Raw genomic sequence first — 27634 nt, forward strand, 5'->3', positions numbered from 1 at the left:
GAGGACACTCAAGCAACAAGTACAAACCCACAGTGGTTTAAAGGAGAAAAATGCTGTTCTCAGACACCCAGGAGCCAGAGTGCAGAGGACTCCCAGGCTATGCAGGAGCGGGACCCCACACTCTGCAGGGGAGGGGACAGGGTGGGTGGCCAAGGCCCTTCCCACTGCAGGAGACAGGAGCAGGCTCTCTGAGCCACAGGTGACCAGGCAGAGGCTTCTGCATTCAAGCCCCTTAGGCAGCACCCTGACTAGATCTAGAGCTGGTGGCTACTCGGGGCTTGTTCCCCCAAAGGAAAGGTGCACACCACCTAGCTGGACAGGGCGGGCTGCGCTGCGCCCCCCGTGGAACACACAGGAAGGGGTGGGTGGAGTGGGAAGGCATGCTGTGGCCTGTCAGCCCCCTGGTTTTCCTCGGTGGGGACCCCTGGCACCTGACCCGGCAGCTGCTCCGTAACCAGGAGCCCTGCTCACCCCAGCAGGGGGCGCACAGTCAAGCCAGACGGAGGGGCGAACGGTGAACCCAGCCCCAGTTTATTAGAAAAGGTGTGAACAGAGCTGCACCGACAGGAGGGGCCTTCCCAGCCCCACCCGCCTTGCCTGCACCCGCCACCGGCCCACGCTTGTAGTGCCTCCCAGGGCGCAGCCTCAAGTGGCTTGGGCAGCAGGTCCCCAGAACCCGTGCTGCCGCTGCCCCAGCTCCCTGATAGATTTATTGCACTTAAGAAAAAGAAAGCTCTGACCCTCTGCACCCAGCCCCACCCGCACCCCACCTGGGGCTTCTAGGAATTTCCACCACCATCACCTCGGCTCACCGCCCCTCCCGAGCCACCGCTTGGTCCTGTTCTGGACCAACGGGGGCCATCCCACCACCACCCTGAACTCCTGCTCTTAAGAGGGCAGGCCTGGCCAAGTGGACACTCCTGAGTGGCCTTGTAGCCTGATGTCCCTGGAGACCTCCTCCTCCTCTTCCCATCCACCCCAGCCCCGAGTCTCTGAGTGGCAGACATATAAATAGAAGTGCTGAAGTCAGGTGGGAGCCACCTCCACAGCTCCTGCACCACTTGGTAGTGTTGCCGGGGTGGGGCCTCGGGTGCCCACCCAGCGTCCTGGTCTCGGGAAGGCCGGGTGGGGTGGGCAGGCTCTCACGGCTCTGGTCTCGGCTCATCGAAGACCCAACGGGAAAAAGGAACTGGGGGAGCAGAGACGGGGCAGTCAGGGCAGGGCTCCGTCGCCCTCCCCAGCTCCCGGAGGTCCTCGCCCACCTACAGTGTCACAGTGTCTCCTGTGTGGCCTCCTGACTGGCCTCCAGAAGCATCTCCTCCAGCTTCTTCTCGTCCTGGGGGCGGCGCAGCTCTGTGGGCAGCAGCATGTCAGGTGGGCGTGGGGGGCGCGCTCGCCTGGCCCGGCCCTGCCCAGCCAGACCCAGGGCCGGCAGGTGAACCGAAGGCCACAGACCTCACATGCTCCCACCCTGGGAAGAGCTCCCAGGGCCCCAGGGACACAGGACAAGAGCCACGGACCAAACAAAACCCACTCGTCCTGCCCTGGCTGGGCCATTTTAAAGAAGGGGACATAGGCCCACCAAGGAAGGTGCTGGCCTGGGGTCACGCTCGGTACCCTGGGGCCCCTGGTCACCCTGCCCCTGAGCCCCTCTCACCATGTTCCAGGCTGCAGCTGCCCCCCTTGGCCTCGGGCCCCGGGGGTGGCTCTGGGGGCAGTGCGAGGGCAAACTCAGGCTTCAGGCCGTTGGGCAGTGGTGGCCCTGACTGAGGCAGCTCCAGCTGGGGCTGAGGATCAGATGACCCTGGGTCCTGGGTGCCAGTGGCCTCAGCTGGTGGTAGGGTCGGTGAGGCAGGTGGGGAAGGTGGAGGTGAGGAGGGCAGGGAGACCAAGGTTGGGGGAGCAGGAGGCTCTGCCCTTTCCGGTGGACTCTCCACCCGGGTCACCACAAACACCTTGTGACCCCGGCCTGGGCTGGTCACAGAAATACGTTGCTCAGTGGGGGAGGAGGGGCTGTTTGGGGGGCTCCTGTCCCCAGGGCCCAAGGAGTCCGTGGGGGGCACCAGAGCAGGGCAGGGGGCCGAGGGCCTCTGGCCACCGCTGGCCTCCTCCCTCTGCCTGTCCTCCTCCTCCCCGTCAGAGGCAGAGTCTGAGTCCGAGTCTGGGCTGGGTCCGGTGCTCGGGGACCCATTCTGTGCCCCGGCAGCAGGCGTGTCTCCGGGCTCCTCAAGGGGCTGGGGCCCGGTGACGGTGACCTCGGGCATGGAGGCCGACGGCTGCAGCTGCTGCTCCTTCTCCTGCTCTCGCGCCAGCTCGAAGTTGCGCCCGCAGCCGCTCTGGATCTCGGCCAGCAGCGCCTTCTGCGTCTCCATGAAGCTCTTCACCTGTGGCGTGGGGCCTGGCTAGGGCTCGGCTCTAGGCTGCCTGCTGCCCACGCCCACAGTGGCCTCCCCGTCCCCACGGGCAGCAGGTGGAGCCCCACTCACCGCTTCCTTCTTGGGCTCTCGGTCAAGGTCCAGGCGCAGCAGTGAGTGGTTCACCTTGAGGGCCAACGACAGTGCCATGAGCCCGCCCGTCTTGATCTCGTTCTCCCGCAGGTCCAGTCTCAGGAGGCGGGGGCTCTCGGCGATGAACTCTGCTACCGCCACCGCGCCTGGGGGGGGACCGCAGGGCTGGCCGTGGGCCCCACGCCCGCTGGCCGCCCTGCCGAGCCCACTGGTCCCGCCCCACACCCTACCCTCGCAGGTGAGCTTGGTGGAGGCCAGGCCGAGGCGCAGCACGCTGCGGTTGCCGATGAGCCCGTTTTTGAGGTTGCGCACACCCTCGTTGCCGATGGGGTTGTGGCCCAGGTTCAGCGTCTCCAGGCTCTGTGTGTGTGGCTGCAGGAGGGCAGGGGTGGTGAGCCGAGGCCCAGAGGACGGGTCATTAAAGACGCCAGAGAAAGACCGGAGCCCAGGAGCACGGGGCCGAGCACTGGTGCCCTGACCTGCTCACTCCTGGAGCAGTTGCGCCCCTGTGCACGCGAAATCTCCCTCAGCGCTATGGCTGTCCATTCTAACACTCCCAGCATCCCACTGGTCCCCACACCCCTCAACAGCCTGGCCCGCTCCATGGTGAGGCTGGACTGGCCCTCGAGTGTCCTTAGGTCTGAGGACAGCCTTCTGGGGGGGAGGAGCTGACTCCGGCACCGGGCAGCCAGTGCTTGCCCTCAGAGCCCTAGTGCCCACTCGGCTGGCCATGCATGGTGCATAACTCAAGACGGAAACCTCGCTGAAGGCTTCCAAAAATACAACGCTTAAGCAAAACGTCTGCAGCGTGTGCAAAGCACACCCCCCCAGCCCGTCACACCAGGTGAAGAGGGCAACTGAGGAGAGTGGCACGGGGCCCGCAGGCTGCTGGCAAAACCGGGCCCACGCCTGCAGGAAGGGCAAGTCCACAGCAGCCCGGCTGGGAGACGATGGTGGCAGCGACCAAGATACCCCTCCAGTTTCCCCGGCCCACTCACCAGCGTCATGCCCAAGAAGGCCATGCCGGTGTGCGTGAGCTGGTTGTTCCACAGCACCAGGGTCACCAGGCCCTTCCTCTGCTCCTTGAGGCCCTCGCAGATGTAGGCCAGACCTGGGGGAGGCTTGAGTCAGAACCCTGTCTGTGGCCCCTGCACATTCCAGGGACACGTGTGTGGGACCCTCTGCTTGGATCCTGCCTGCCTGGCCCCACAGGCTCTGGCCTTGCGGCCTCCCTTGGCCTGGCAGTCAGCTCCTCGATCCATGTCCCCCACCAGCTGCTTCTGGTCTTTGCTCAAATGAGAACATCCCCAGCTCAGGAGCCAGTCACGAACTGCAGCCTGGGCACTTGGCTCACGTGCCTCCTCTCTGTCTCCAGCTCTGAGCTGAAAGCCACAACAGCAGGAGCACTGCTGGGGTGTGGCCTGCCGTGCAGTGCGGACGCTGGCCTCTGGTCCCCCACTGCCCACCATCCCTCTTGACAGGCGCCTGGAGACACTGCTCCATCGTGCCATGTGGCAGCCCCTCCTCCTCCAGGGCCCCTCTGCTCACGGTACCTCTTCCCCTCCTCCCAGCTGTTAGCAGAGGGCAGCCAAGGTCACCAATACCACACGCCTGCACCCCAGGGAGCGCACCGTGGTCCCCAAACCCCTCAGCTCCTTCCACTGCGGACCACTGCACTGGCAAGTCCCTCTGCCCCTTTTCCAAGGTTGTAGAAGAGGCCAGCTCGGCTCGGTGTACAGCGTCCCGATCACTGCCCAGAAGCCCCCTCTGTGGTGGGTCCTCCTCGTGCCATCTCCCAGCCTCCAGCTGACCTGGGTGGCTCGCCTCCCTCATGCCCTCTGCAGATCACTGCTTCAGCGGCTCACTCCACGCCTCACCATGCCCCCAGGTGCACGCTGAGCTGTCCTGCCCTCCAGATGCCCTCTGCACTCCACGCTGGGTCAGACACCCCTCTGGGCTCCCTCAGCCACATCCATGCCCCCAGCACCATCGAGCCCAGGGTGGGGTACAGAACAGGTGCTGGGTGACCCCCACACACCTGAGTCCAGCACGTGGTTGTTGCGGAGGTCCAAGATCTGCAGGGAGCAGTTGAACTTGAGCAGGTTGCCCAGCTGTGCCGAGTCCTGCAGGCCATTGAGCCTGTTGTCCGCCAGGTACAGCTCCCGCAGGTTCACATTCATCTTCAGGGCTGTGGCTGGGGGAGCGGGTGTGGGGTAGGTGACCGGCCAGGCCACCTCCTGGGGGGGGGGACCCTGCCCAAGAGACCCCACTAACAGTTCCCGCTCAGCAGCAGGCTGAGGTCCCCACTTGTCCTCCTGGGGCCTAGGCTCACCGAGCAGCATGAGGGGCCGCCCCGAAAGGCTGGCGTTCTCCAGGTGCAGCACTGTGAGGCTGCTGCGGATGCGCAGGGCACGGGCCACGAAGGGCGCCGAGTGGTCCAGCAGGGGTGTGCTGCGGGCGTCCAGGTACTGCAGGCAGCTCGTCTGGGGGGTGGGGCAGGGTCAGGCCTCCCCCACCTCAGTGAGCGGCAAGGCACAGCTGCCATCTGGTTGTTGCACAGCTGGCGGGGGAAAGCTCAGCCTGGGGTCCCACGGGCACACTCCCAGATCCCCGTGGTGGAGCCTCCTGGACAGCCCCGTGCCCTCCCTCTCTGGGCCCAGCTTCCCACACATCACTGAACTGGGGTTGGTGACCAGTCACAGCTCAGGGATTAGATCAGGAAGGAGTGAAGACGGTGGGAGAGGGGGAGGAGGGTGGACCTGGCTGCAGGGTGCCTCCGGGCACTGTTTCCTACTGGCCTAGGCCCTAAGGGCTCACAGACTCAGGGCCAGAGGGACTGCCCTCTGTGTCTGCATGTCCTCCACTCTGGAAGTGGCTGGGCAGGAGGCACCCACCTTACGCATCATGTGGGCGGCAGCCTGCCAGCCCCGGGTGCCGATGTGCTTATTGAAGGAGATGTTGAGGTGGGTCGCCGACTCGTAGTACTCGATCATGTCGAAGAGGGCAGAGGCACCCTGCAGGCAGAGACGGGGCCTTGGCTTCAGGGAGAGGTGGCCCCAGGGAGGCAAGTGAGCCTTACCACAGGATCTGTCAGCGACAGGAGAGGTTCTAGGCAGGGATGAGCCTCCAGTGAGAAGGACAGACATGGTGTCCACCCAGGGCACCCACTTCTGAGCCGGCCGTGTGCAGAGCAGGCTGCCCCTCTGGCTCGAGAGCCGCCCCTTCTCTTTTCTGCTGGAGTCAGCCTGTTTTCTGTCACTGAGAATCCTGACTCATGTGCTGTGTTACCAGAACAGGCCTTGGCCTTGGTCCTGCAGCTTGCCTCCCCACAGCATCCCTCTGCAGGGTCACCATGTCCCTCAGCTCCTCGGTCTGGGGACTTCCTAGTCTGGCCCTTGTGGGAAGAAGTTTTCCAAATGATCCCAGCCCTGCACACTGGGACCTCCAGGACAAACTTCTCAAAAGGTACCAGAGGTCATGGAGCTGCTCTCGCCAGCTCTGCAAGTTTCCCATCATGCCCCTGCCCACTGAGTCACACTGATGTCTCCTTCTTGTTCTTCAAGAGGCCCTGCTCCTGCCCCAGCCCTGGCCTTGGTCTAGTGTGCCATCTCATGCTGGGTCTGCACAGAGATCTCAAAGGGGCCTGGGAACCGAGGGAGCTGTGGGTGTGCGGGGGGGCGGGGGTGGGACTGCTCACGTCTTCATCCAGGTTGGTCTGCTCCAGGTCCACGACCTTGAACTGCAGCCTCTTGAAGACTTCTTCCAGGGCCTCACAGGTCTTGTAGTCAAGCTTCTCTCCTGGAAGAAGGCGGTGGCCTTGAGTAGGAGACCACGCGCCACCTCGTACAGTCCCCCACCGGTGGCTCCCAGCCTCCACACACACCTTTCAGGTCCAGGCAGTCGATGCGGTGCTCGAGGTCCTTGAACTCCTAAGAGAGCAGAGTGGGCTCTGGTCAGAGCGGGAAGGCCCCCAAGACCCCCAAGAAGACAGACTGGGCCAACAGTGGGGCGGCTGGAGTTTCATCAGCTCTGCTGTCCTGGGGTGAGGCAGTGTGCCAGGGCAGGGCTGGGGGAGGGTGGCTGAACAAAGTCCCCCAGAATGCCCCAGGGCTGGAACTGGGGTATGCGCCCCTGAGAGTAGGAGGAGCTCTGTGGGGTGGGGGGTCGCTGAGGACTGGCCTGGCCCCAGCCCCTCTCCACCAGTTGGGGGAGCGGCCCCGGGCATCTCATGTGGGGTCCAGGCTGAGGGAAGACCACACACAGGGTGAGGCAGGAGCCCAGGAGGGCGGCAGACAGGGCGTCCTTCCAGCCCCCGCCAGCTGAGCTCTCCCATGTCCCCACAAGCACAGGTTCTGTTTTCTGGCTTCCCGCCTGTCACTCAAGGAACAGGCACTGTGAGGACGTCCAGGAGTGAGAGGCTAAGGCCTGCCTTGCCAACATCACCAGGCTGCCCCTATGCCCTGCAGCCACGTGGCGTGGCCCTCTTCCCCTGCGCTGAGCAGCACCCATTTCTGGAATTCCTACAGAACCTCCCCACCCACACACAGAGGCTGCGCTCAGCAGAGCTGGCTGTGGGAGCAGCAGCCTAGAAACAGGTGACCTTGGAACCCCCTGGAGGGACTCATCCAGGGAGAGGGCAGAAGGCAGGGCTTTAGCAATGTGGCCAGGCTGGGTGAGCCAGGAAGGTGCCCGGGAGACCCCATCTGCATAGACACAGACCAGTCCCCTGAGCCTGGGTCCTTCTGAACCAATAACCCAGTCTCTTACATACGTGCAGAACGGGCCAGAGGACTGTGACAGAGGGGCCTCCTGGGGAGACTCGGCAAGAAATGAGAAGTGGACTTGGCCTTTTATATCTGTATTTTAATTTTTTTAAAAAATCAGAGGATATACGAGGATTGCATACATGGCCTTTCCCTGGGGACCACAATTTCTCTGGGGGCTGACAAATGCTGGAATTTCTCCCCTGATGATCTGTCCCAGGCTGCTCGGGCACCCAGGAGAGCCTGGTCAACTTTACAACTGAAGAGGATTTCCAAAGTTCCGCTCACAGGCCCTGGGTGGGGGGCCAGCTGGGAGAGCCAGGGACCCCAGGGAGCAACCCCTCCGTACCTGCAGCTGCCTGAGGAGCTTGGGGACCTGCCTGCAGTTCAGCTTCTGGCAGGCCTGCCTGTAGGCGCCGATCACCTCGTCCACTGTCACGTTCTGGGCTGCAGGCAGAGGGGCGACCTGTGACTTCCCTGCCCTGCCCCACCCACAGCACCCAAGCCCAGCCTTCCCTCCAGGCCCTTCAGGACCACTGCAGGACACCCCTAAAACAAGGCCCTTCAGGGACACTGCAGGACACCTCCAAAACAAGTCAGTGCTGCCTGCACTGGGCTTAGTGCTGGGCTTCTGGGCACCTAACTCCTCTCTGACTGGCTGTCTCCCCGCTCCACTGAGAGCCCCAGAGGACAGGGCTGTGCCATCTAGGTCACCACCATGTCCCCCACACTGCTCAACATAGGGCCAGGTTCAGAGCAGATATTCACCGCTGCTTTCTGACAGAGGGAGGAAGGTTCATTTCCACCCTATGAGGAGGGAAACCAAGCTCAGAGACAAGAGCCTCCCACAAAACTACACAGCAGAGCTGGACTTGAACTCAGCTCCAAAACGCAACGCCTGGTGCCTCACGGACTCCCTTTCCCACAACACCTGGCACAGCCACAGCTCGCAGGGCGAAGGCCACGTGGCCCTGGCAGCACGTTACGGGCTGAGCCAAACCCCACGCTGCACGTTCCCGCTCCGGGAAGCCCACCACGTCCTTTCCATAGGCCCAGACTGGCCTTTTCTGGACGTTTCATAAAAATGAAATCGAACACTGCGTGGCCTTTCTCAGCCGGCTTCCCGCTGAGCCCGTTCCCGGCTCCTGCTCAAGGGGCATCACGGCTGCCCTCCCGCAGCCACATCCATCAGCTGGTATTTGTCCTCAGTGTCTGGCCGCTGGGGTGTGCTATTGGGTGACCAAGGAGAGTGGGAAGGAAAGGCTATGAGCAGGGGAGGGAGACGGCCAGGCCTCGCTGGAGATCTCAGGTGGCGGAGCAGAGTGGGCACACAGGTGACAGGCAGGTGGGGAGCAGGCCAGAAGAGGGCTCTCAGCAGGCTTCCTCGCGCCACACCCGCCCTGCTGCCCTCTGCTCTGGCTCCTGGACCTGAGGGAGCTCCCAGTTGCCATCTCCATGAGGTCTCCCCCTCTGGCCACCCTATAGACCAGGGCCAGCACTCCTGGTCTCACGCAGCACTACTCCATATTCTGGGGGAGGAAACCACAGTGCAAGGTGAGAAGTCACCTCCCTGGGGCCAGGCAGCTGGACAAGGCGAGTCTAGCGCTTGGCCCAGAACCCTTGCCATAGTCTAGGGTGGCGCTGGGGTGCTGAGCTGCCAGTGTGGGGTGGGCGAGACGCGGCGACAGATGGGCTGGAGCCGGGAGCAACTGCAGGTGACCAGCAGCTTCCTAGGTGCTGGCTGCCCCGCCTGCAGACTGTGGGGCAGCTCTCTGACAAAGGCCCACGTGCTTGTGGCCCAGAAACCGGCCCTGCTGGGAAGGCAGCACTCTGGACTCAGCAGCCACTCCAGCCTTGGTCTTGACCAACTGGTGGCCTTGAACTTGAGGTGGGAAAATGACCCCCCTTTTTTGTAGTTGTAGAATTTTTACGTGGTGCTGAGGAACGAACCCAGTGCCTCGCGCATGCTAGGCAAGCGCTCTGCCACTAAGCTACAGCCCCAGCCCGAGAAATGACCTCTTTATTTTCACTATACTGAAATCGAGCATTTTCTTCTACCTTCTTACTAACACAGGTCAATACAGGAAAGAAAATGAGTAGTGCTTGACAGATACTGCCATCTTGTCATTAAAAGAAATGACAGATGTTTGTACATAGTCACTGCAGATTCTGAATGCACATAACTGCTCTGAAAACAGAAGTCATCAGAGCTGCTGCTACCAACCATCATTTTGTGTGTCCATGAGGAAAAGCGTGAGTACTAGAGAACAACTTCTCTCTCTGGTGTTGGAGATTGAACCTAGGGGATCTTTACCACTGAGCTACATCCCAACCCTTTTTATTTTTTTAAATTCTAAGACAGGGTCTTGCTAACTTCCTAAGGCTGGCCTGGCACTTGCGATTCTCCTGCCTCAGCCTCCCGAGTTGCTGGGATTACAGGAGTGTGCTGCCATTCCAGGCCTAGATGCAATTTTAAGAGGTGAACTGAGCTAACTTGCATCCTTTGTAATCACATTTGATATTTTATCTTTTAAAGATTGAAGCAGGGGCCACAGGATTTAGTGGACACCAGGACGAGAATCAAGACCGTACACAGACTTGCTTTAAAGGGCCTCCGAGTCTCCAGGGTTCAGTGGCACACACCTGTAAATCCAGCTACTTGGGGGGCTGAGGCAGAATTCCAAGTTTGAGGCCAGAGTTGGAAAAATAAAAGTGAAAAATAAAAATAAATTAAGAAGGACATGCATGGGCTGGGGCTGAGCAGTAGCGCACCTGTCTGGCATGTGTGAGGCACTAGGTTTGATACTCACCACCACATATAAATAAATAAACAAACAAATAAATAAAGACCTATCAACATCTTAAAAAAAAAAAAGATGCAGCTCAGTAGCAGAATGCTTGCTTTGCATGTATGAGGCCCCAGGTTCAATCCCTGACACCACTTAAAAAAAAAAAGCCCCCTGGCCCAGGGTTGGTTTGGCAAAATCAGATGCTATCTGGATGGACTAATGTGGCCTCACTAGCATGTCTCCACTCCTGCAGGGTCTACAGGAATAAGACTCATAAACAAACTCTGGAACTGCTACAGGTCCTTTAGGTGTGTAGGTCCAATGGCCCCTCCTCCAGGAAGGCCCACCTATAGCTTAGGCTGCCTCAGCTCCCCATCTGGCTCCTTCAGTCCCCTGAGATCCAGGATCCCAGGTCTGTCCACTGGGGTGTCACTCTTTGGGGAGGGGAGGCCCAGGCTGTCTTGGTCACCACTATCTCCCTGGCACTGGGTCTTAGGGTAGATATCAAAACACTCGTTGCCAGGTATGCCGGCACATGCCTGAAACGGCAACTATTCAGGAGGCTGAGGCAGGAGGATCGCATGTTTGAGGCAATGCTGGGCAACTCAGTGTGTCCCTATTTCAAAAAACCAGGTTCAACCGCACAAGAATCACTGTCACTGCCAGAGCCTGGGCCCAGGGAGAGCACATGTGCCTCCTCACTTTCAGGAAGGGAAACTGAGCTGAGGGGTGGAAAGGACTATGAATCCTCAGAGGAGGTGGAAAGGAGGCCCCAGAGCAACTTGGTAACTCTCGGACACAAGAATGACCACTGCTCAAAAAAAAAAGAACGTCAACTGCTTCTTGTCAATTTTCTCTAAGATGGACACACACCTTCAAGTCAGGGACAGACCCCATGAAAAACAGGTCAGGGCTCAGAGCTGGCCCACTGCAGCCCACGCTCTGGCAGCCAGCACCCCCCACCCTTGACAGTATCCTCAGCACGACTCAAGGCGTGACACATCACCAGTGGACAGATGGGGCAGTGTTTTCGGTGGCTTGGGAATGACGAGATTAATATTTATTTATGAGCATTTATGCCTAGATTAAGAACGAACTGCAGCTGGGTAGGCGCTGTGGGGTGCACCTGCGATCCCAGTGACTTGGGAGACTTAAGAAGGCAGGATGGCATGCAGCGAGACCCTGTCTCAAAATAAAAGGGGTAGGATGCGGTTCAGAGGTCGAGCTCCCCTGGGTCAACCCCAGAACCAAAAAAGCAGAGACTGGCACATCAAAACAAAACTCCACACTTGCTGTCACTTACGAATGAGGCTGAATATATTCAAACTAAGAAGCAAAATAATGAGAGAAAAACCGAAGATAGAGACAGCAGCACAGGCACAGCAGAGATGTAGAGGTGGCATTTATTTGCATGGCACCTGTGCCATGCCAGGTGCCACCCGAGCAAACACGCATGTCAATTTTGGGAACACTTCCGTGCAGTGAGTACTCCTCATTTCCACTTCAGAGCAGAGGCTCAATGGCTTGCCCAAGGTCACGGGGAAAGCAGCCTGCAGCTAGGAGCTGGCCTGGGGTGCACTGGCCCTTGTGTGTGCACCAGCAGCTCGAGAGCCTGCCGGAGCCACTCTGCAGACCCACAGGTGCTCACACAGCCCCGCAGCCTCCCACTAGTTTCCGCCCCCCAGGAGGCAGCTCCTGCTCTCCACTAACCCGGGGACAGGCCCCCAAAGCATATGCTGAACAACCAAACACACGGGAGGCTGGCACTCGCTGGCACAGTAAAGGCAAGTTGTGCAAGTGCGTGCACTCAAGGGGCAGGCCTTGGGTGTGTGCCCTGAGTCCAATGTTCTGCTCCAACTGGAGCCGGGGCTGGAGTTGAAGCGGTTACCAGGAGGGGAGGGTGGGGTGTGTGCGTGTTCAAAAGCATGTGCTGGGGATGGAATCACAGAGGGAACGGCTTACAGTGAGACCCAGGTTCGGAGCCTTGCCTGCCAAAGGTGTGACAAGTGATCACAGTGACCTCTTCCTCTCTGAAAGGGATGTCTGTGGAGTCTCAGAAGACAAGGGGCATGAGGGCACTGAGAAGTAGCTGGCACCACAACACAGCGCTGGCTTGGCCAGCAGGAGACACAGCTGGAGAACAAGATGATGGGGCGGCCGCGTCGAGTCCTGGGAACTGGCCCTGGTGAGGCCGATGCCAAGCACTGTCTGCACACAGGCTTGGCCAGCCGGTTCCGTTGCCCCATGGGATGGCCTAATTATATCTCCATTTGTCATCGGGGAGAGCACCAGAGGGCGAGATGTCCACCCAGGTCACAGAGCCAGGAGTGGCAGGACTGGAACACACTCCCAGGCCTGTCTTGCTCTGAAACTGAAGCTGAGCTGCGCCACCCCGAGGAGCAGGCAGGCTCCCGGACTCTGGGGGCCGAGATCTAGGCGAGATAGCCTTTGCTGCAGCTGGGTCTCTGCAGCCCACCGGAAGCTACCGCAGCCTTCCAGGGGCAGGCTAGGGGCAAACAGGGCTGCTTCCCTCTACCGGGGTTGTCACAAAGGGAGAGAGAGATGCCTGATGCTGGGTGTCAGGTGTTAGGTGGCTCTTACATGTGCTCACGCAGGTGAGGTGGCACCCTTGAGATGCGAGGACAGGGGCTACTGTGGCTCAAGCCATCCTTGCCAGCCCGAAGCTGGTGGAGTCACACCACCAGGAAGCAGCGCAGGTGGAGGAGCGGAAGGGCACCCGCACAGGCCCAGAGTAGAATGCTCAGACCTGCCCTCCACCAGGCATGCTGTCCCCGGCCAGAACAGCTTTCCCACACCAGGGGCCCCCGTGTGAAGGGTGCCTCTGGCAGCTAGGTTCAAGAGAGTACAGAGTCAGGAGGTCCCAGATAGGGCCAGGCCAAGTGATCTGAGAGCAAACATACCACCAGGATACCGCAGCTCTGCAGAGCAGGCACTGCTTCACTATTCTGGAAAAAGAAGGAAGGAGCAGGAGGAGCCGGTGAAAGAGAAGGGGCGTCCCAGAGGCCCAGCCCTGGGCGCAGCTTTGCACTCTTACTCAGAAGGCGCTCCAGGACCTGGACAGGCCCCGAGGGTGTCCCTGCGAGGCTTCAGGGATACGGAGGCAGACTGCAGGGAACAATTCCTGGGGTGGGAGTGATTGTGGCAGCGAGGGGGCAGATCCAGGAACCAGGAGGCTGCTGGACAGGACGGGGAGCAGTGGAGGCTGAGGGGTGATGACTGTGGGCTTCTCCCTCCTGCTCAGGAGTCAGGAGTCACTGGGGCTGGGAGCAGTGCAAAGACTCCTCAAGGAGCGGGGATCTCCTGCAGGCCTTGGGAGAGGCCCTGGTTGTGACCCAACAGGTAGGCTGCAGGGACTGGCACACCAGGTGGCACTCCTGAGGGGCCCTTCCATTTCAGGCAGTGCACCCCAGCCCCGACCTTCCATTTGGTGGCAAACAGGCAGCATGAGGCAGGAAGGCAGGGCCAGGACTGTGGGCGCGGAGGAGCTCACGTCACAGGCAGGCTGAGCAGTCCTGGCCACCAGAGAGACCGCCTTTTAGTGTCCTCTTTTCAGAGCAGACTCAGAGATGGAAAGCGGAAGGGGGTTGAGACTGGAAGACAGAGGTCTGGCCTGACTTTAAAACGCACAGAGTCACAATGCAGGTCACATTTTTGGCACTTAGTTTAGGTTTTGCAGGACACAGGCTCTACCAAAAGCAAACAATCATAAGCAGGGCACGGTGACGTGTGACTATAATTCCAGCTACTTGGGAGGCTGAAGCACAAGAATTTTAAGTTTGAGGCCAGCCTCAGCAACTTAGCCAGGCCTTGCCTCAAAATAAAAAGTGACAAGGGCTGGGATGTGGCTCAGTGGTAGAGCACTCCTGGTTCAATCCCTAGTCGTCTCCCCTAAAAGGAAAGCAGCCACAGGTGGCGTGCAAGAAGTGGGCACAGGTGTGCTCCAATGCAGCTTTTATTCACAAACTCTGGCCATAACTTAGGCTCGGTCAGCTTGGATTATGTCTCCGTGCTGTCACACTCATAAGAAACTAGGCGGCTTTTTGCAAGGTGAGCCGGGGACGCTGATGGGGCAGGAGAGGAGCTTACCTTTCTTTGCATCTTTTATAACTTTTAAGTGCCAAGATGTATACAGATACTACCATGCGAAACGCTCCCACATCAACGAAGAGAACCCAACTGGGCCTGGCTGGGGCTCAGTGGGGGAGCGCTTGCCTAGCACACGGAGGCACTGGGTTCTATCCTCAGCACCACATAAAAGCAAATTAATTGTAAAAACAAAGTTATAAAAAAAATACTTCTTTAAAAAGAAAGGAAGAAAACATAACGGCCCCCTGCCCTGCACAGCCCCCATGTCTGCCTGTCCTAGGAGGCCAGGCTTCCACAACTGCCGACCAGAAGGCTCTGCTTCCAGAGGACTGAGGCAGGTGGTCAACAGGACTTGGACCCCTGAGGACCGGGGTGGGGCAGGGTGGGGCAGGGTGGGGAAGGAGGAGGCGAATATGACTTCAGGCCAGGGTCACTGAAGGAGGGCGGGCTGCTGTGCCAGGGGAGGCCGAGACAGATGGGGCAGCACGGAGGCCACTTGGACACATGTCACTCTGTGCAGAGGGAATGGAGACAAGTATTAATTATATAATCTTGAAAAGGGAAGTCGACAGTAATTGTGGTATTTTTCAGAATCCTCCAGTCAGACAGGTGCTGCAGGCCCCCAGGAGAGGTCTAAGCTCTTGCCCACGATAACAACTGCCACCAAAAGTGGAGCTGGGCCTGGGTTCCACCTGCAGCCACACCACCTTGCAGCCCCCCAGCCTTGGCTTCCCGGCTTCTCGCTGCATGAGCAGCACATCTCTGGAGCTCAGCCCTGGGCCTGGGACACAGGGAGCCCCCGCACTGCCCACTTCAGCTGCTGAGGCCAGGCTACGCCCACCACAGCCACTCCACCCGACAAGGGGACATGATCGCCACTCTTGGCTCAGGTGTCCCCTCCTCTGGGGAGTGCCCCCTGACCCCACAAGGCAAGGCAGGCCCCACCCTCTGGCCTCCCCATCTCTGTCATGGAGAACAGCGTGTCTCTCGCTGTGATTCCAACACTGCCCAGTGTGGGACCAGGCAGAGAAGGAGCCAAGACAGGCCGAGTGAATGGACAGGAAAAGCGGCTGCTGCCTGGCCACCGGACCAGGCCCTGTGTTTAGGGAGGCATTGCTCCAAGGTCCAGCGAACCAGGAACCGACAGGAGGCGAGGGAGGCGGGCCAGGAAAGTACTCGATTTGTGAAGCTGCTCTACAGCTACCAGCACAGAGCTGCACGGATGGCTCTCTACTCAGCCCCAGTCCCCACCGGGCTTGCTGATGAATGCTCCATTACTGCATCTCTAGTTCACATCGTCATCCTGCGGAGCAGCCGTGTCCAGCCCACCACCCCTGCACAAAGAGGGACTGCCTGGGCGACACCTATGGTCTTCTATGGCCAAGCACACTGCAGATGGCAGAGAGACGATCATACTAAGGGCTGTCCCTGTCCTCTCCTGGCGTCCCAAGGTTCTGGGGACCTTGGCCTCAGGCTGGACAGATGGGTTGTGGAGGCCTGGAAATGCAGCCTTCCCCAACATACGACGGTGGGCGCGGGGGCGGCTGTCAGGGCCGCACCTTTCTCCACTGAGCCCCGGGATCGCCGGCCAGCCGTGGCCCCAGCAGAGCAGCCCTCCGAGGTTTCCAGCCTGGGGTGGAAACGCCCCTTCCTCAAAGTCACCCCCATAAGCAACTACCTATCCCCCCACATGCCAGGCCTCTCCCAGAGCCCCCTGCATGGTCAGGGGAACAAACGTGAAAACGGTCGCAGAACAGCACCAAGGCCATGAGGGACAGGGGCCACTGGTGAGAGGCCTCGGGGAAGCCTCCCTGTGGTCTGCAAGGGTGAGAGGCCCTGCAAAGAAAGCTGTCCCAGGCAGAGGGAGGGTGTGACCCAGTACAGGGACAGGAGACCGCATGGCACTTCTGGTGTGTGAGAGGAAAGAGGGCCAGCAAGGAGACTGGAAGGAGGTGGCACCCAGAGGCAGGCAAAGCTTGTGGGAAGCAGAGGTGCCACTCGTCCAGGGCGGGCAGGGGTTCTACCCCATGTAGTCGTCAAGGTGTCCGGACCTTTGTCAGTGACAAAGCCATCTCAGCACTGCCTTGGGGCCTTTGCACCAGCAGCGTGTTTGGTCTTACACCCCCCCATGCCAGCCCCCTCCCTCCCTGCAAGTCTCTGCTCCAAAGTCACCTCAACAGTCTTCCCTGATCAGCTTCTACTGAAATTGCTCCTCTGTCACCATCCACTCCACATCTTATTCTGTGTGGCACTTTTCATGACCTGACGTGAAGCTCTATAGTCCGCGTGTTCACGCTACGAGCTCAAGAAATACCTGCTGGCAGAACCAGTGAGCACCAGGGGACTGGGGGACGGGGCTGTGCAGCGGGAAGGGCTGAGCAGCCAGAGCCAACGCCTCCAAGGACCTCCTGAGAGCTGTGAGCCGGATGAGAGGTTCTGTCCCGTGTTCCTGCATCACCAAAGTGGGGAGCACAGGGCCTCCTGCAGCCTAAGATAGGAAGGAGTCAGGGCCTGCGCACAGAGGCCTCACCACTGCAGGGGTGCCACGCTGCTCTGGGCCCAGAATCGGAGCCTGGGACCACAGACACTAGGCTCAACTCAGCTGGCCCTGGCCAGGCCCTCCCACAGCAGTACCTTTCCAGAAGGGCATCGGGCACACTCAAACCCAGGCCCTGAGATGCCAGGCAGAGCCCACCGAAGCCCCCAGCAGCTGACTGTGAGTATCTAGGGGGTCCCTTCAGCCCAGGAAGCACAGCAGTTGTCACCTCTACCTATCACACAGCACACATGGCTACCTGTGAAAGCCCTGCTTCCGTCAGGAGACCCCTGGGAGGTGGCGTTGGTGACTGGTACTAGTCAGTTTTCTCAGGGTGAGGAAGGTACCTCCAGACTCCAGCCGCCTTCCTTATTTGGAAGACTCCCCACCCTTGGACTCTAGCACCTGGCTCGTGCCCTCCCTAGGGCCCACTGCCCACCTGCCTGCGGGCTCCTCCCCGCACAGTCCTCTGCTACAGATTGGCAGGAATCTGCCTACACCAGGGTACCACGGCCGACACCTGCCCTGTCTCACGTAGGAAATCAGAGGCCCGAAGAGAAGGTCTCATTCCACAGTAGGGTCTACATCCAGGGCTGTTCTGGTGACTACATCCCTCTAGCCACTGCGTCTCCAACACTGACCACCCTCAGCCCCGCCGAAGCCTCAGCAGCACTCAGCACAGAAGGCGAGTTGGGGCCGCCTCCCGGACACCGGGTGATTTCCTGGCCTCAACTCATGGCTCCTAGCAGCACTGAGCAGGCATCATCTCCACTCTCCCAAGCAGGCTGGGAGGTGAGAAGCGACCTCCCAGGACACGTTTCCAGAGGAAAGCAGATGCAGGGCTGGGCCCTCGCCTGCCACCCTCCAAATCTGGGATTCTGAGTGGCTAGGAAGGCTCCATTCACCCCGTGGGTGCTCGTGGAATTCTCCACTTCAACTTTCTAAGAGGGTTTTTTGAGTACATTCCCCAAAGTAGGAAGCTGAGGTTTAGAATTCTTCAGCACTCTGATTCTCATACCGAGAAATGCAAGTTAAGTGAAGATACACGGAGCCGGGCACAATGGCGCATGCCCACAACCCCTGCCGTCAGGGAGGCTGGCGCAGGAGGACTGCAAGCGCAAGGCCAGGCTCAGCGAGGCCCTAAACAACTTGGTGAGACACTGTCTCAGACAAAGAAAAAAGCAGGGGGCTGGGGATGTGGCTCAGTGGTAAAGGGCCCCAGCATTTAATCCCTAGTCCAAAAAAAAAAGGTACACTGCAATATCATTTTTACCAATCAAACAGATGAACGACCAAAATCTGGGCAGCACACAATGCTATCTGTGGGACTGGGGGAAGCCAGCTCACCAGCAGGTGCTGGATGTGAACACGGGTAAGACCCCTTTAAAAGACAATTTAGCAGAACCCGTCTGAAGTAGAAATGCATACACGCTTTGATCCCTCGGTGCCATTCCTAAAAATTCATCCTACAGAGCCACTTGCCAGTGCCAAATTCCATATTAAAAGGTTATTCACTTCACTGCCTGCTGATGCAGAACTGGAACCACCCAGTAGCCACCAACAGGGGACCAGGGGACCCAGTTCCCCCATACAATGGAACCCTGTGGAGCCTACGCTCTCTAAGCCCCCACAGAGCAACAGCTGAGGTACTCAAAAGAAAACTGAAAGGTGCAGGGCGGCATGCATGGGAATGTGACCTGTTTTTTTGTTGTTGTTGTTTGGTTTTGTTTTAACCAGGGATTGGACCCAGGTACTTAACCACTGAGCCATGTCCCCAGCCCTTTTCATATTTTATTTTGAGACATGGTCTCAACAAATTCCGGAGACTGGCTTTGAACTTGCGTTTTTTTGCCTCAGCCACCCAAGCTGCTGGGGTTATAGGTGTGTGGCTGGCATCCAGCTGAATGCCACCTGCTGTGAAACAAAGGCGGGGGTGGGGGGGTGGGGGGGGATAAAAATCCGTCTCATCATTAAGAAGCAAAGTAACAGAGAGCTGGGGCAGCAGGTGAAGCAGCCCATGAAGCCACTTGAGGGGTAAAGCCTTCAAGGGGAGGCCACTCAGGGTTGCGGGCAGCATGGAGTTGGGCTCTTCTCTGAGCACCACAGCCCCAGCCTCCCCAGTGGTCTTGTCCTGGGCCTGGGCAGGTGACAGCAGAAGACTGAAGAGAGCTGCCTTGGAGCTGAGTGTCGCCAGCATTTCAGAAGCAACTCAGAAATAAGAAAAACAGTCTTTTTTTTTTTTTTAAGAGAGAGAGAATTTTATTATTATTATTTTTTTTTTACTTTTTGGCGGACACAACATCTTTGTATGTGGTGCTGAGGATTGAACCCGGGCCGCACGCATGCCAGGTGAGCGCGCTACCGCTTGAGCCACATCCCCAGCCCTAGAAAAACAGTCTTGAGGTGGACAGCTGATTCACTGGCAAAATAATGGGGGTGGAGACAGCAGGGTACAGTTACCAGCCACACCATGGTCATTAGTGAAACTGGAAAGTGGTCACTTTGGGCTCATTGTACTTCTTTCATAAACTGGAAAATGTCCATTAAAAAAAAAAAAAGTAAATGAGGGGAAAGCAAGTGGTCAGAGCTGGGGCCCCAGCAGCCAGAGGTGGCCTAAGGCTGGGAGGGAAAACTGGCTCTTACTTGAGCAGCAAGCAGCAGCAGGACTGGGCCAAGGCCACCTTTGGCCACCCCCTCCATTATAAAGGCTGGTGTGGCCTCAGTGGCAGCCACCCTGAGGGCTCCTTAGGGCTGCGGGAAGGCAGGACTTCAGAGCCCACACTCAGGCACAAGGACAACTGGAAGGAGGGCTCTCCAAGGAGAACTAGGAACTGGGGCTCCAGCCCACGCCCGTGACTGCAGAGGGGAGCCCACGGCAGCTGTGCTCTAGCCGCCCCTCAGGCAGCCCCCTCATGTACTTGAGGCTCACTGAAGCCCCCCCCCCCCATGCCCCAGGAACTGGGGGAGGCTCAGGACCCCTGCCCAAGACAAAAAAGAGGAAGTACAGAGAGGTGACAGCTTGAGTCACCACATTCCCCAGGGACCTTCCTCTTTCACTGCTAAGCCTTGGGGTGGCCTTCTAGGTGAAACTCCAACGTCAGCTCGCAGCCACTCACCGTCCGGGAGGTGTCCTCACTCCCCAGGCCCCGGGTTTCCCCACCCACTCGCCCCTGAGAATCCTCTCCCCACGACTGGGCATTCTGCAGGGTATTCTGGGGGACAGTGATTCAGGGCCACAGGTGTGGGCACAGAAGGAGGTGACGTGCCCTCCCAGGGACAGCATGCTCTCTAAGGCAACAGGGACAATAGCCAAGATGTGTCAGAAGGAAACTGAAAGGCGCAGGGCAGCAAGTGTCCACCGGGTGGCGGGAGGAGGCCCGGGTGGGGGTCTGTTCCGGGTTGGCTGTTCTGAAGACCCTCACCTGGGAGTGCTCCGAAAGTGAAGGGATGTTGGTGGCACTACCCTTCCCAATGAGTGTCCCTCAGATTCCTTGCACCCCATCAGGAGCTCAGTGACTGAGGGACACTCAGGGCTGGAAACCACAGGGCTTGGGAGCTGGCGCTGTCCCCCAGACTTTGTCCAGTCCACGTGGCAGGATGTCCAGGGCGAGGAAGAGCAGCAGCTTCCCCCAGCCACACCTGCCAGGTTCCCAGGACCAACTCCATCGCCTCGCTCTTGCAACCCAGCCTATGAGCTGCACTGGCTTTTGCCCTGGTGGCACACGGCCAGTCCCTGCCACAGCAGGGAGGCTGAGATGGTCCCTGGGCTGCGCTCTCCCCTGCAGCTGGAGCTGCAGAGCTGCGCCGGGCGGGCCGGGAGAGCAGGGGTGTGCGGGACAGCGAGCGCCCCCCGCCCGCTGTTCCTGCCCCTGAGCCAAGCAGCAGGCCCGTTCAGCCTATGGTGGCCCTGCCACACCTGCTTTGCACTGTCTGTTCTCTGCACTGAGGATGATGACCAGGACCAGGCCTCCCAGGTGGCCCTTGCTGAGGAGGCCCCACATCCCCTCCACCTGCACACCAGCCCTCTCTCTGACCCGTGTGCTCCTGACCTGGGTCTACAACTGCTCCCCACGGCTAGTATGTCACTGGGGCCTCAGTTCAAATGCTACCTCGTCCCAGAAGCCTTCTGACCCTTTCTACAGCAGCACTCCCTGGGGACCCTTGCCTGCCCGTCCCTTCACAGAGCACACCCCGACCCGTGGGAATCTGCTTATTTTTCACTCCATCCTAGAGCCGGGGCTCCCTGAGCCAGGATGTCGCTGGGCTGTCTCAAGCAGATGTCTGAGAAGGAATGAAGGTGCCACTCTGCTCTGGGAAATGGGGACAGTACCCACCTGCCCTTTTCTCCAGAGTCACAGCTTACAAGGAAGGGAAGCCACATTGTGCTCTGGCAGGGAGGCCTGACAGGGTGAGGTTGTGATATCCAAGGGGCTGTGACACCTCAGCTCTCTGGGTGACAAGAGGTAGTCTCCTCTGCCTCTCCTGGGGGGAAGCAGCACAACCAGGGACCCCTACCTTAGGAGGTGGCTGGCTTCTGGCCAACAGCTAGAGCCAGCCCTGCAGGCCAGGGCATGGCAGGGAGGTGGGAGACCACAGATGGCAGGTGTCTCTGCTGCCACCCACCTCACCCCGACCTTATAAGCCACTTGGCTGACAGAGACGCGAATGGTCAGAAGACACCCACAGCTTCCAAGACACAGAAATGAGGCAGAGCAGGCCAATTCCCTGCCGCCTGGTACAGAGCTGCCACCAGGAGGTGACGCCAAGGCCAGAGGAGCTTCCTGAGGAAAGCAAAGTCCAGGTCCTCATTCTGGTCTCAGGTCTGCAGCCAGCACCAAGCGCCTGAGTCCCAGCTGTGTGACAGACACTTTTTCAGTATAAATTATGAACATGAACAACAGCAGACACTCGTCACTCTACTTACTCTCCCCAACAACTCTAGGATGTGGGGCTCACCCCCATTTTTCAACTGGGAAACTGGGGCTCAGGGAGATACTGAGCCAATAAAAGGGAGGGCGGGCACTCCAGCCAGAGCAGCCTGTGCCCTCACAGTCCTCACTGGCCACTGCTCTGGTGACCACCTGCCCTGCCTCCCCAGAGGGACTATCTGAGGTTTGGGCAGATGGCAGGGCACGTGCTGAGGACACGCCATGTGCAGGCAGGCCTGACTGTGCAGCTGCTCCACCAGGCCTGGGGTGCAGGTGGCCGCGCCCTGGAGGACAGCACAAGGTGGTGTCTCCAAGTTGCTGAGGCTGGCCTCAGACTTTTTTTTTTGAGAGAGAGAGAGAGAGAGAGAGAGAGAGAGAGAGAATTTTAATATTTATTTTTTAGTTTTTGGCGGACACAACATCTTTGTTTGTATGTGGTGCTGAGGATCGAACCTGGGCCGCACGCACGCCAGGCGAGGCGCTACCGCTTGAGCCACCTCCCCAGCCCCCCCCCTTTTTAATATTTTTTAGTTGTCTGCCCTCGGCCCTGGCACCTCAGGCTCTGTCCCAGCCATTGGTCTGTTTCCTCAAACCTTTTCCTCAGGCTGCAGCTGTGCTGCATGTGGCCCGCCTCTCATGTCGCCCCTTCTGGACAGTGAGCCTGAGATGCAGGGCCAGGTCTGTCTTGGCCACTGCTGTGTCTCCAGCATGGGGCTGGGCACAAACTCAAGCCTGGCTGAATGAGCACCTGAACCCCACAAAACACAGACGACACTGTGCTGAATGAAGACAGATGTCACCCCGTAACACAAATGCCCAAGACTAGACCTAGCCCAGGGTTTTCTGCCGGAAGGCATGCGGGGTTGGGGGGACTCTGTTGTGGCCTCCATGACCCCCAACTGGAAAGGGATATGTGCGGCTGAACAAGCTGGTGACTTCAAGCCTCGTGATCTGAACGCACCTCTGAGACAGGAAACGAGTGACCTAGTGAGGGCGTGGCCTCCAGAGCCAGCCTGCGTATCTGGTGGTGCCTACCTGGCCGTCTACAGAGCCCAGGCCTCCTCCTTTGAAAACTGTCCCGCCACAAGGCACAGCTGCCCTCGGTGGTCCCGTATGACAGGGAGGCGGTAGAATCTTAGCGAGTCTACACAACCACTACGTTGGGCACCTGGACTAAGTGGCCTTGTCCAGCTGGTGGGATGGCCAGGGTTTGTGCTTGTGGAAAGTCCAGTGGGAGGAGAGGTTCTAAAGACAGAAAGAGGAACAAGGAATGCGCGTGGTCAGAGCCCAGGTGCAAACCCAGTTCCTGCCAGCGCCTGAGAGCCCTGGGGAGCTGCAGAGGCCCGTGTCCTTCTGATGAACACCTCATGACTTCACACAGCCCCATGTGGATCTGGCCCTGATGACAAGTGTCACAGACACTGGCTCCAGTCTCCTCATGGTTGAGCCTCCTCAACTGGAAAATGGAACCAATGACATACAAGCCCATACGCCAAGCACGCAGTGACTTCCAGAAGCAGTCAGCAAGGCCACCCGGCTAGAGTGTCAGCACAGGCCGGTGCTCCGTGAACAACAGCCACTGTCCTGGCAGCCCAGGGCCTGGCGGATAGGCCAGAGGGACTGGAGGAGTGAAGATAAACAAAACCATTGGCAACAGCCAGATGTTCGCCAAGCAGCTGCCCCCAAACCAGCTGCCTCTGCCAGTCCCCTGCACCCCACCTCGGAAACACTGGCCACACACCTTCTCACCTGCCCTGAAGACAAATATTTACTCAGGGCTGGGCACCGGAGGGTGCAGAGGTGCAGGCCTGAGGGTGTCCCAGCATAGGCAGAGGGAGGAGCAGTAGGAAAAATGGACACCCCGAGGGGGCGGGCGGGCTTGGGCAGAGGCAGAGCCACGCCAGGCACCCCCCCACACACTCAGACCGGCACCAGGGCCACTGACTGCTCCTCCTGCTCACCTGCAAAGAGGACACACGGCCCTGTCTCGGGGCCCAGCTGGGGTGAACCGAGCAGGCAGGGTGGACAGCTGTACGGTGCCTCATGAGGGCCCTGCGGCCACCACACAGGGCAGAGGCTGGGTTTGGTGTCTGGCTAGCCAGGTCTGGTGAGCTAGGTGGGCAGGACACCTCACCCTCTGGGGCTCAGGGTCCTCCCTCTGCACCCACCCTGTGGCACAGGGACCCAGCAGAACCAGCAGAACCAGCAGAAATGCAGGGGGCCCAGCACCAAAGCCGGTGGCCAGGGTTTGCTGCTGACCTGTGGGCCCAGTGCCCCCCGCGGCCCTTACTGCTCCTCAGGACTCCATGCAATGACTCTGGCATTGCCGGCCTTTGGCAGGGGTCTGCACAACCACCTGTCTTCGGTTCTGCAGAAGAACACTCATGTGGGCAAAGAGCTCCCCACAGGCCGTGGCCTCGCGCCTCTGCAAGGCAGTGCGGCTGGCCCCGCTCCCCCCAGCCTGCACACAGCTGGCAACAGCCCTTCCCTGAGCTGCCAAGGCAAAGGCATTGCCCACTCACTCTGCCAGCGCCCACACAGGCAAGGTACCAGAATCTACTTCTTCCTCCCAGTGCCACATCCTGAAGGGGGGCATCAACAGCAAACACAACAGACACTTCAGTGAGCACCTGCTCTGTGCCACACAGGATGATGCTGGGGCCACAGTACCCAAGACTACCCCAGTCCCTGTCCACATGGGGCTCCCAGTCCAGTCGGGGTGACAGACCGTGAGCTCACTGTGCAGACGGGAGTAAATATTTGTCTTCAGGGCAGATGGGAAGGTATGTGGCCAGCAGCAGACCAGAGTAAGCAGAGGAGCCTGGGAGAGCGCTTTACCCATCCTGGGCTACAGGGAAGGCTTCCTGGAGGAGGGGCCATCTGACATCACCAGTAGCGGGAGGGCAGGAACTGATAATCTCACTCCTGTCATTCCTGTGGCATAACTGCACCTAGCACATGGCAGTGCTCCTAAGTCCCTGCTGAAGAAAAGAAAAGCAGGAAGGAGACCCTTGGAGAATGATCAGGTGCTCACCAGGTAAAAAGAGGAAGAGCGCTCACTGGTGAATGTCTGCATTACCTTGTGAAGCTGAACCTAAGCACTGACTGCAACCAGCACTTCCTCTCAGCTCCAGACCCTGCAGAAAATCTTGCTCCCACTTGGAGAATGTGTCTTAGAAGTTCACAGCTACACAAGTTTGCAATATTGAAAAATGAGTCTGCCCAACTGTCCACCAGTAGCAGCGCAGCCGACCTCAAACTACAGAGCAAGCCTGGTGCAGTGGACACGCCCGGAATCCCAGGGATCTGAGACTGAGATAGGAGGATTCCACGTTCAAGGCCAGCCTCAACAACTCAGTGAGGCCCTGTCTCAAAATAAAAAAAATAAGAATGACAGGGGGATGTGGCTCAGGGATTAAGTGGCCCTGGGTTCAATCCTTGCTACTAATGGAAAGAAAAAAAGAGCCTGGAGCCACCTCTCAGGGAAACTGGGAGACAGGAGGATGGCGAGAGGGACAGCGAGAGCCAGGAGTCCACTCCCAGCAGCCTGTTCGAAACACTTGAAAACCAGGCAAACCAAACACCACGCTTTTCATCACACACAGGTAACAGAACTCTAAAAAGAAATGGAAATGAAGTGTGACCATCACGACAGTCAGGACAGTGTTCTGAGCCCATGTGTGCCAGCTGCCCGCCGCGACGCACACGGTGAGCGGACGGCCTTCTCCTTCTCAAACTGGAAACAAGCCCGGGTGTCCGCGAGGCGCCGCGTGTCAGCATCTATTCCACACGCCGAGGAGAGGAGCGACTTAAAAAGCAGAGGGAGGTGGCCACCGACACTGCCAAGGGACTGACATGTGCCAGGCTCAATGCCAAGCACAGATGATACTTTTGGGGAACTGAAGGTCACCATCAAGGTCAAATGAGACACAGAGCAAGGACTCGGCAGAGTTGGGGGTACCGAGGTGCTCAAAAAAGGTTTGCTGAGTCACTGGAGCTAGAGCACCCTGGATGCAATCCCTAGGACTGCAAACCAAACCAAACCAGGTAGCAGGTCACCAACCCTCATGCAGTCTGCCTGGAGCTAAAGAATGTTAGGTCTTCCCCCCCCCCCCCCCCCCGCCTCTTTTTTTCCTGATACTGGGGGGGGGGGTGTTGAACCAAACCTATGGCCCTGCAAGTGCTAGGCAGGCATTCTACCACTGAGCTATGTCCACAGACCTTTTAAGTTTTATTTTGAGACAGGGTCATGCTAAATTGCTCAGTCTATCCTTGAACTTGAGATCCTCCCTCCTGTCTCAGCCTCTGGAGTCCCAGGCATTACACGCATGTGACGCCATGGAGACTTACTCATTTACTTTTTGGGGGGAGGTGCGGGGGGAGGTACTGGGGATTGAACTCAGGGGCACTGAACCAGTGAGCCATATCCCCAGTCCTTTTTTATTTAGAGACAGGGTTTCACTGAATCCCTTAGCGCCTCGCTGTTGCTGAAGCTGGCTTTGAACTTGCAATCCTCCTGCCTCAGCCTCCGGAGCTGCTAGGATCATAGGTGTGTGCCACCGTGCCCAGTTTCATTTACTCTTTACCAAAGAATAAATGGGCTGGAGAGACAGAATGATGACCAGAACAGGTCTAGTCCCTTCCCTTGGGTACTAAAGGAAGGCAAACAGATCATAAAATATATCACCTAAGTTAACTTGGAAATGATTGTTTTTAGATATCTATTGTTTTGAGAAAAGTAACAGGAGAATGATCAGAGCATTTGAAAAAAATGTATATTTCGTACATATGTACGAAAATACATATAAGCAAGGTGCAGTGGCGCATGCTTGCAATCCCAGCAACACAGGAGGCTAAGGCAAGAGGATCACTACTTCAAAGACAGTCTCAATGAAAGCCTAAACAACTTAGTGAGACCTTATCTCAAAATAAAAAAAAAGATCTGGGGATATGACTTAGTGATTAGGCACCCCGGGGTTGTTCAATCTCTATTGCCAGGAAAAGAAAATACATATAAAGGTTATCTAAGCTCTGGGTTATGATTTCCAACTTATTTTAATGCATCTGTATCAATTTCATTAAAATATTTGTAGAGGGGCTGTGGCTGTGGCTCAGTAGCAGAGCGCTTGCCTAGCATGTGTGAGGCACTGGGTTTGCTCCTCAGCACCACATAAAAATAAATAAAGATATTATGCTCTTCTACACCTAAAAAAATACTTTAAAAATATCTACAAAACTGAAACTTGGGACTTAAGGTGAAGACACCAAGCACAGCAGCACAAGCCTGTAATACCAGTGACCCAGGGGACCAAGACAGGAGGAATCTCAAATTCAAGACCAGCTTCAGCCACTAAGTGAGATCTTGTCTCAGAATAAAAAGGATTAGAGATGCAGTGATAGACTGCTCTCGGCTCAATCTTCAGAACTGCCAAAAAAAAAAAGTTGGAGGAGGCCCTGAGAACGCAGCTTAGTGGCAGAGCATCTGCTAGGTCCATGCGAGGCCCTGGCTTCTATCCCCAGCAGGGGGCAAAAAAAAAGTAGGAAAAAAAATAAGGAATATTTAAGCCGGGACCTAAAAGATAAAAATTCCTTCATTTCTTCAAATATTCGCCTAGCCCATTCTGTGCCATCGGCACTGTCCGCGGTGCCAAGACAAGGCGGTAAGCACGACTGTCAGCCCCACTCAAGGCTGGCACAGGAGCAGACATGGGAGAACACCGGGTCCCCCAGGGCCCGTAAAGGTCATAGTTACTGGACACAGCATGTGGTAAACAGGACCCCCACACACAAGGGTGTGGCACCTGTGACTGCGGGAGGTTTGGCAGCCTGCGCTCCTGCTCAAACACAGGTGCAGGGCCTCACTGAGCCGGCACAGCTATGGTGAGCTGGAGGTGCTCAGGGCTAGGGCTAGGGCTAGGGCTAAGGCTTCCCGGCTCATGCCACCTTCTGCGAAGGAGTACACTCTTGTCAAGTGACTAAATGATTCCAACGAGCTGTTTCCCTG

General features: G+C 58.1%; 1 protein-coding gene across 2 annotated transcripts in view; it reads right to left on the reverse strand.

Annotated features, from left to right (window-relative positions):
* Nucleotides 1–510: 510 nt before the first annotated feature.
* Ppp1r37 (protein phosphatase 1 regulatory subunit 37) overlaps nt 511–27634 on the reverse strand; it is a 42270-nt gene continuing 15146 nt past the window's right edge. The window contains exons 2-13 of one of the 2 annotated variants that reach the window (XM_046455571.2): nt 7620–7717; nt 6391–6436; nt 6205–6305; nt 5402–5521; nt 4840–4990; nt 4546–4701; nt 3506–3618; nt 2738–2879; nt 2487–2653; nt 1658–2384; nt 1263–1353; nt 511–1189 (exon numbers count right to left, since the gene is read on the reverse strand). In XM_046455571.2, coding sequence (XP_046311527.1) covers nt 1271–1353; nt 1658–2384; nt 2487–2653; nt 2738–2879; nt 3506–3618; nt 4546–4701; nt 4840–4990; nt 5402–5521; nt 6205–6305; nt 6391–6436; nt 7620–7717 — 1904 coding nt within the window. In that variant the 3' untranslated portion in view covers nt 511–1189; nt 1263–1270. The remainder of the gene's footprint in view (nt 1190–1262; nt 1354–1657; nt 2385–2486; nt 2654–2737; nt 2880–3505; nt 3619–4545; nt 4702–4839; nt 4991–5401; nt 5522–6204; nt 6306–6390; nt 6437–7619; nt 7718–27634) is intronic. The other variant, XM_046455570.2, reaches the window with a different exon arrangement.

The sequence above is a fragment of the Marmota monax genome, unplaced genomic scaffold (assembly GCF_021218885.2).
Source record: "Marmota monax isolate L192 unplaced genomic scaffold, Marmota_monax_Labrador192_F-V1.1 WCK01_AAM20220418_F8-fsc00149, whole genome shotgun sequence".
Taxonomy (NCBI): Eukaryota; Metazoa; Chordata; class Mammalia; order Rodentia; family Sciuridae; genus Marmota; species Marmota monax.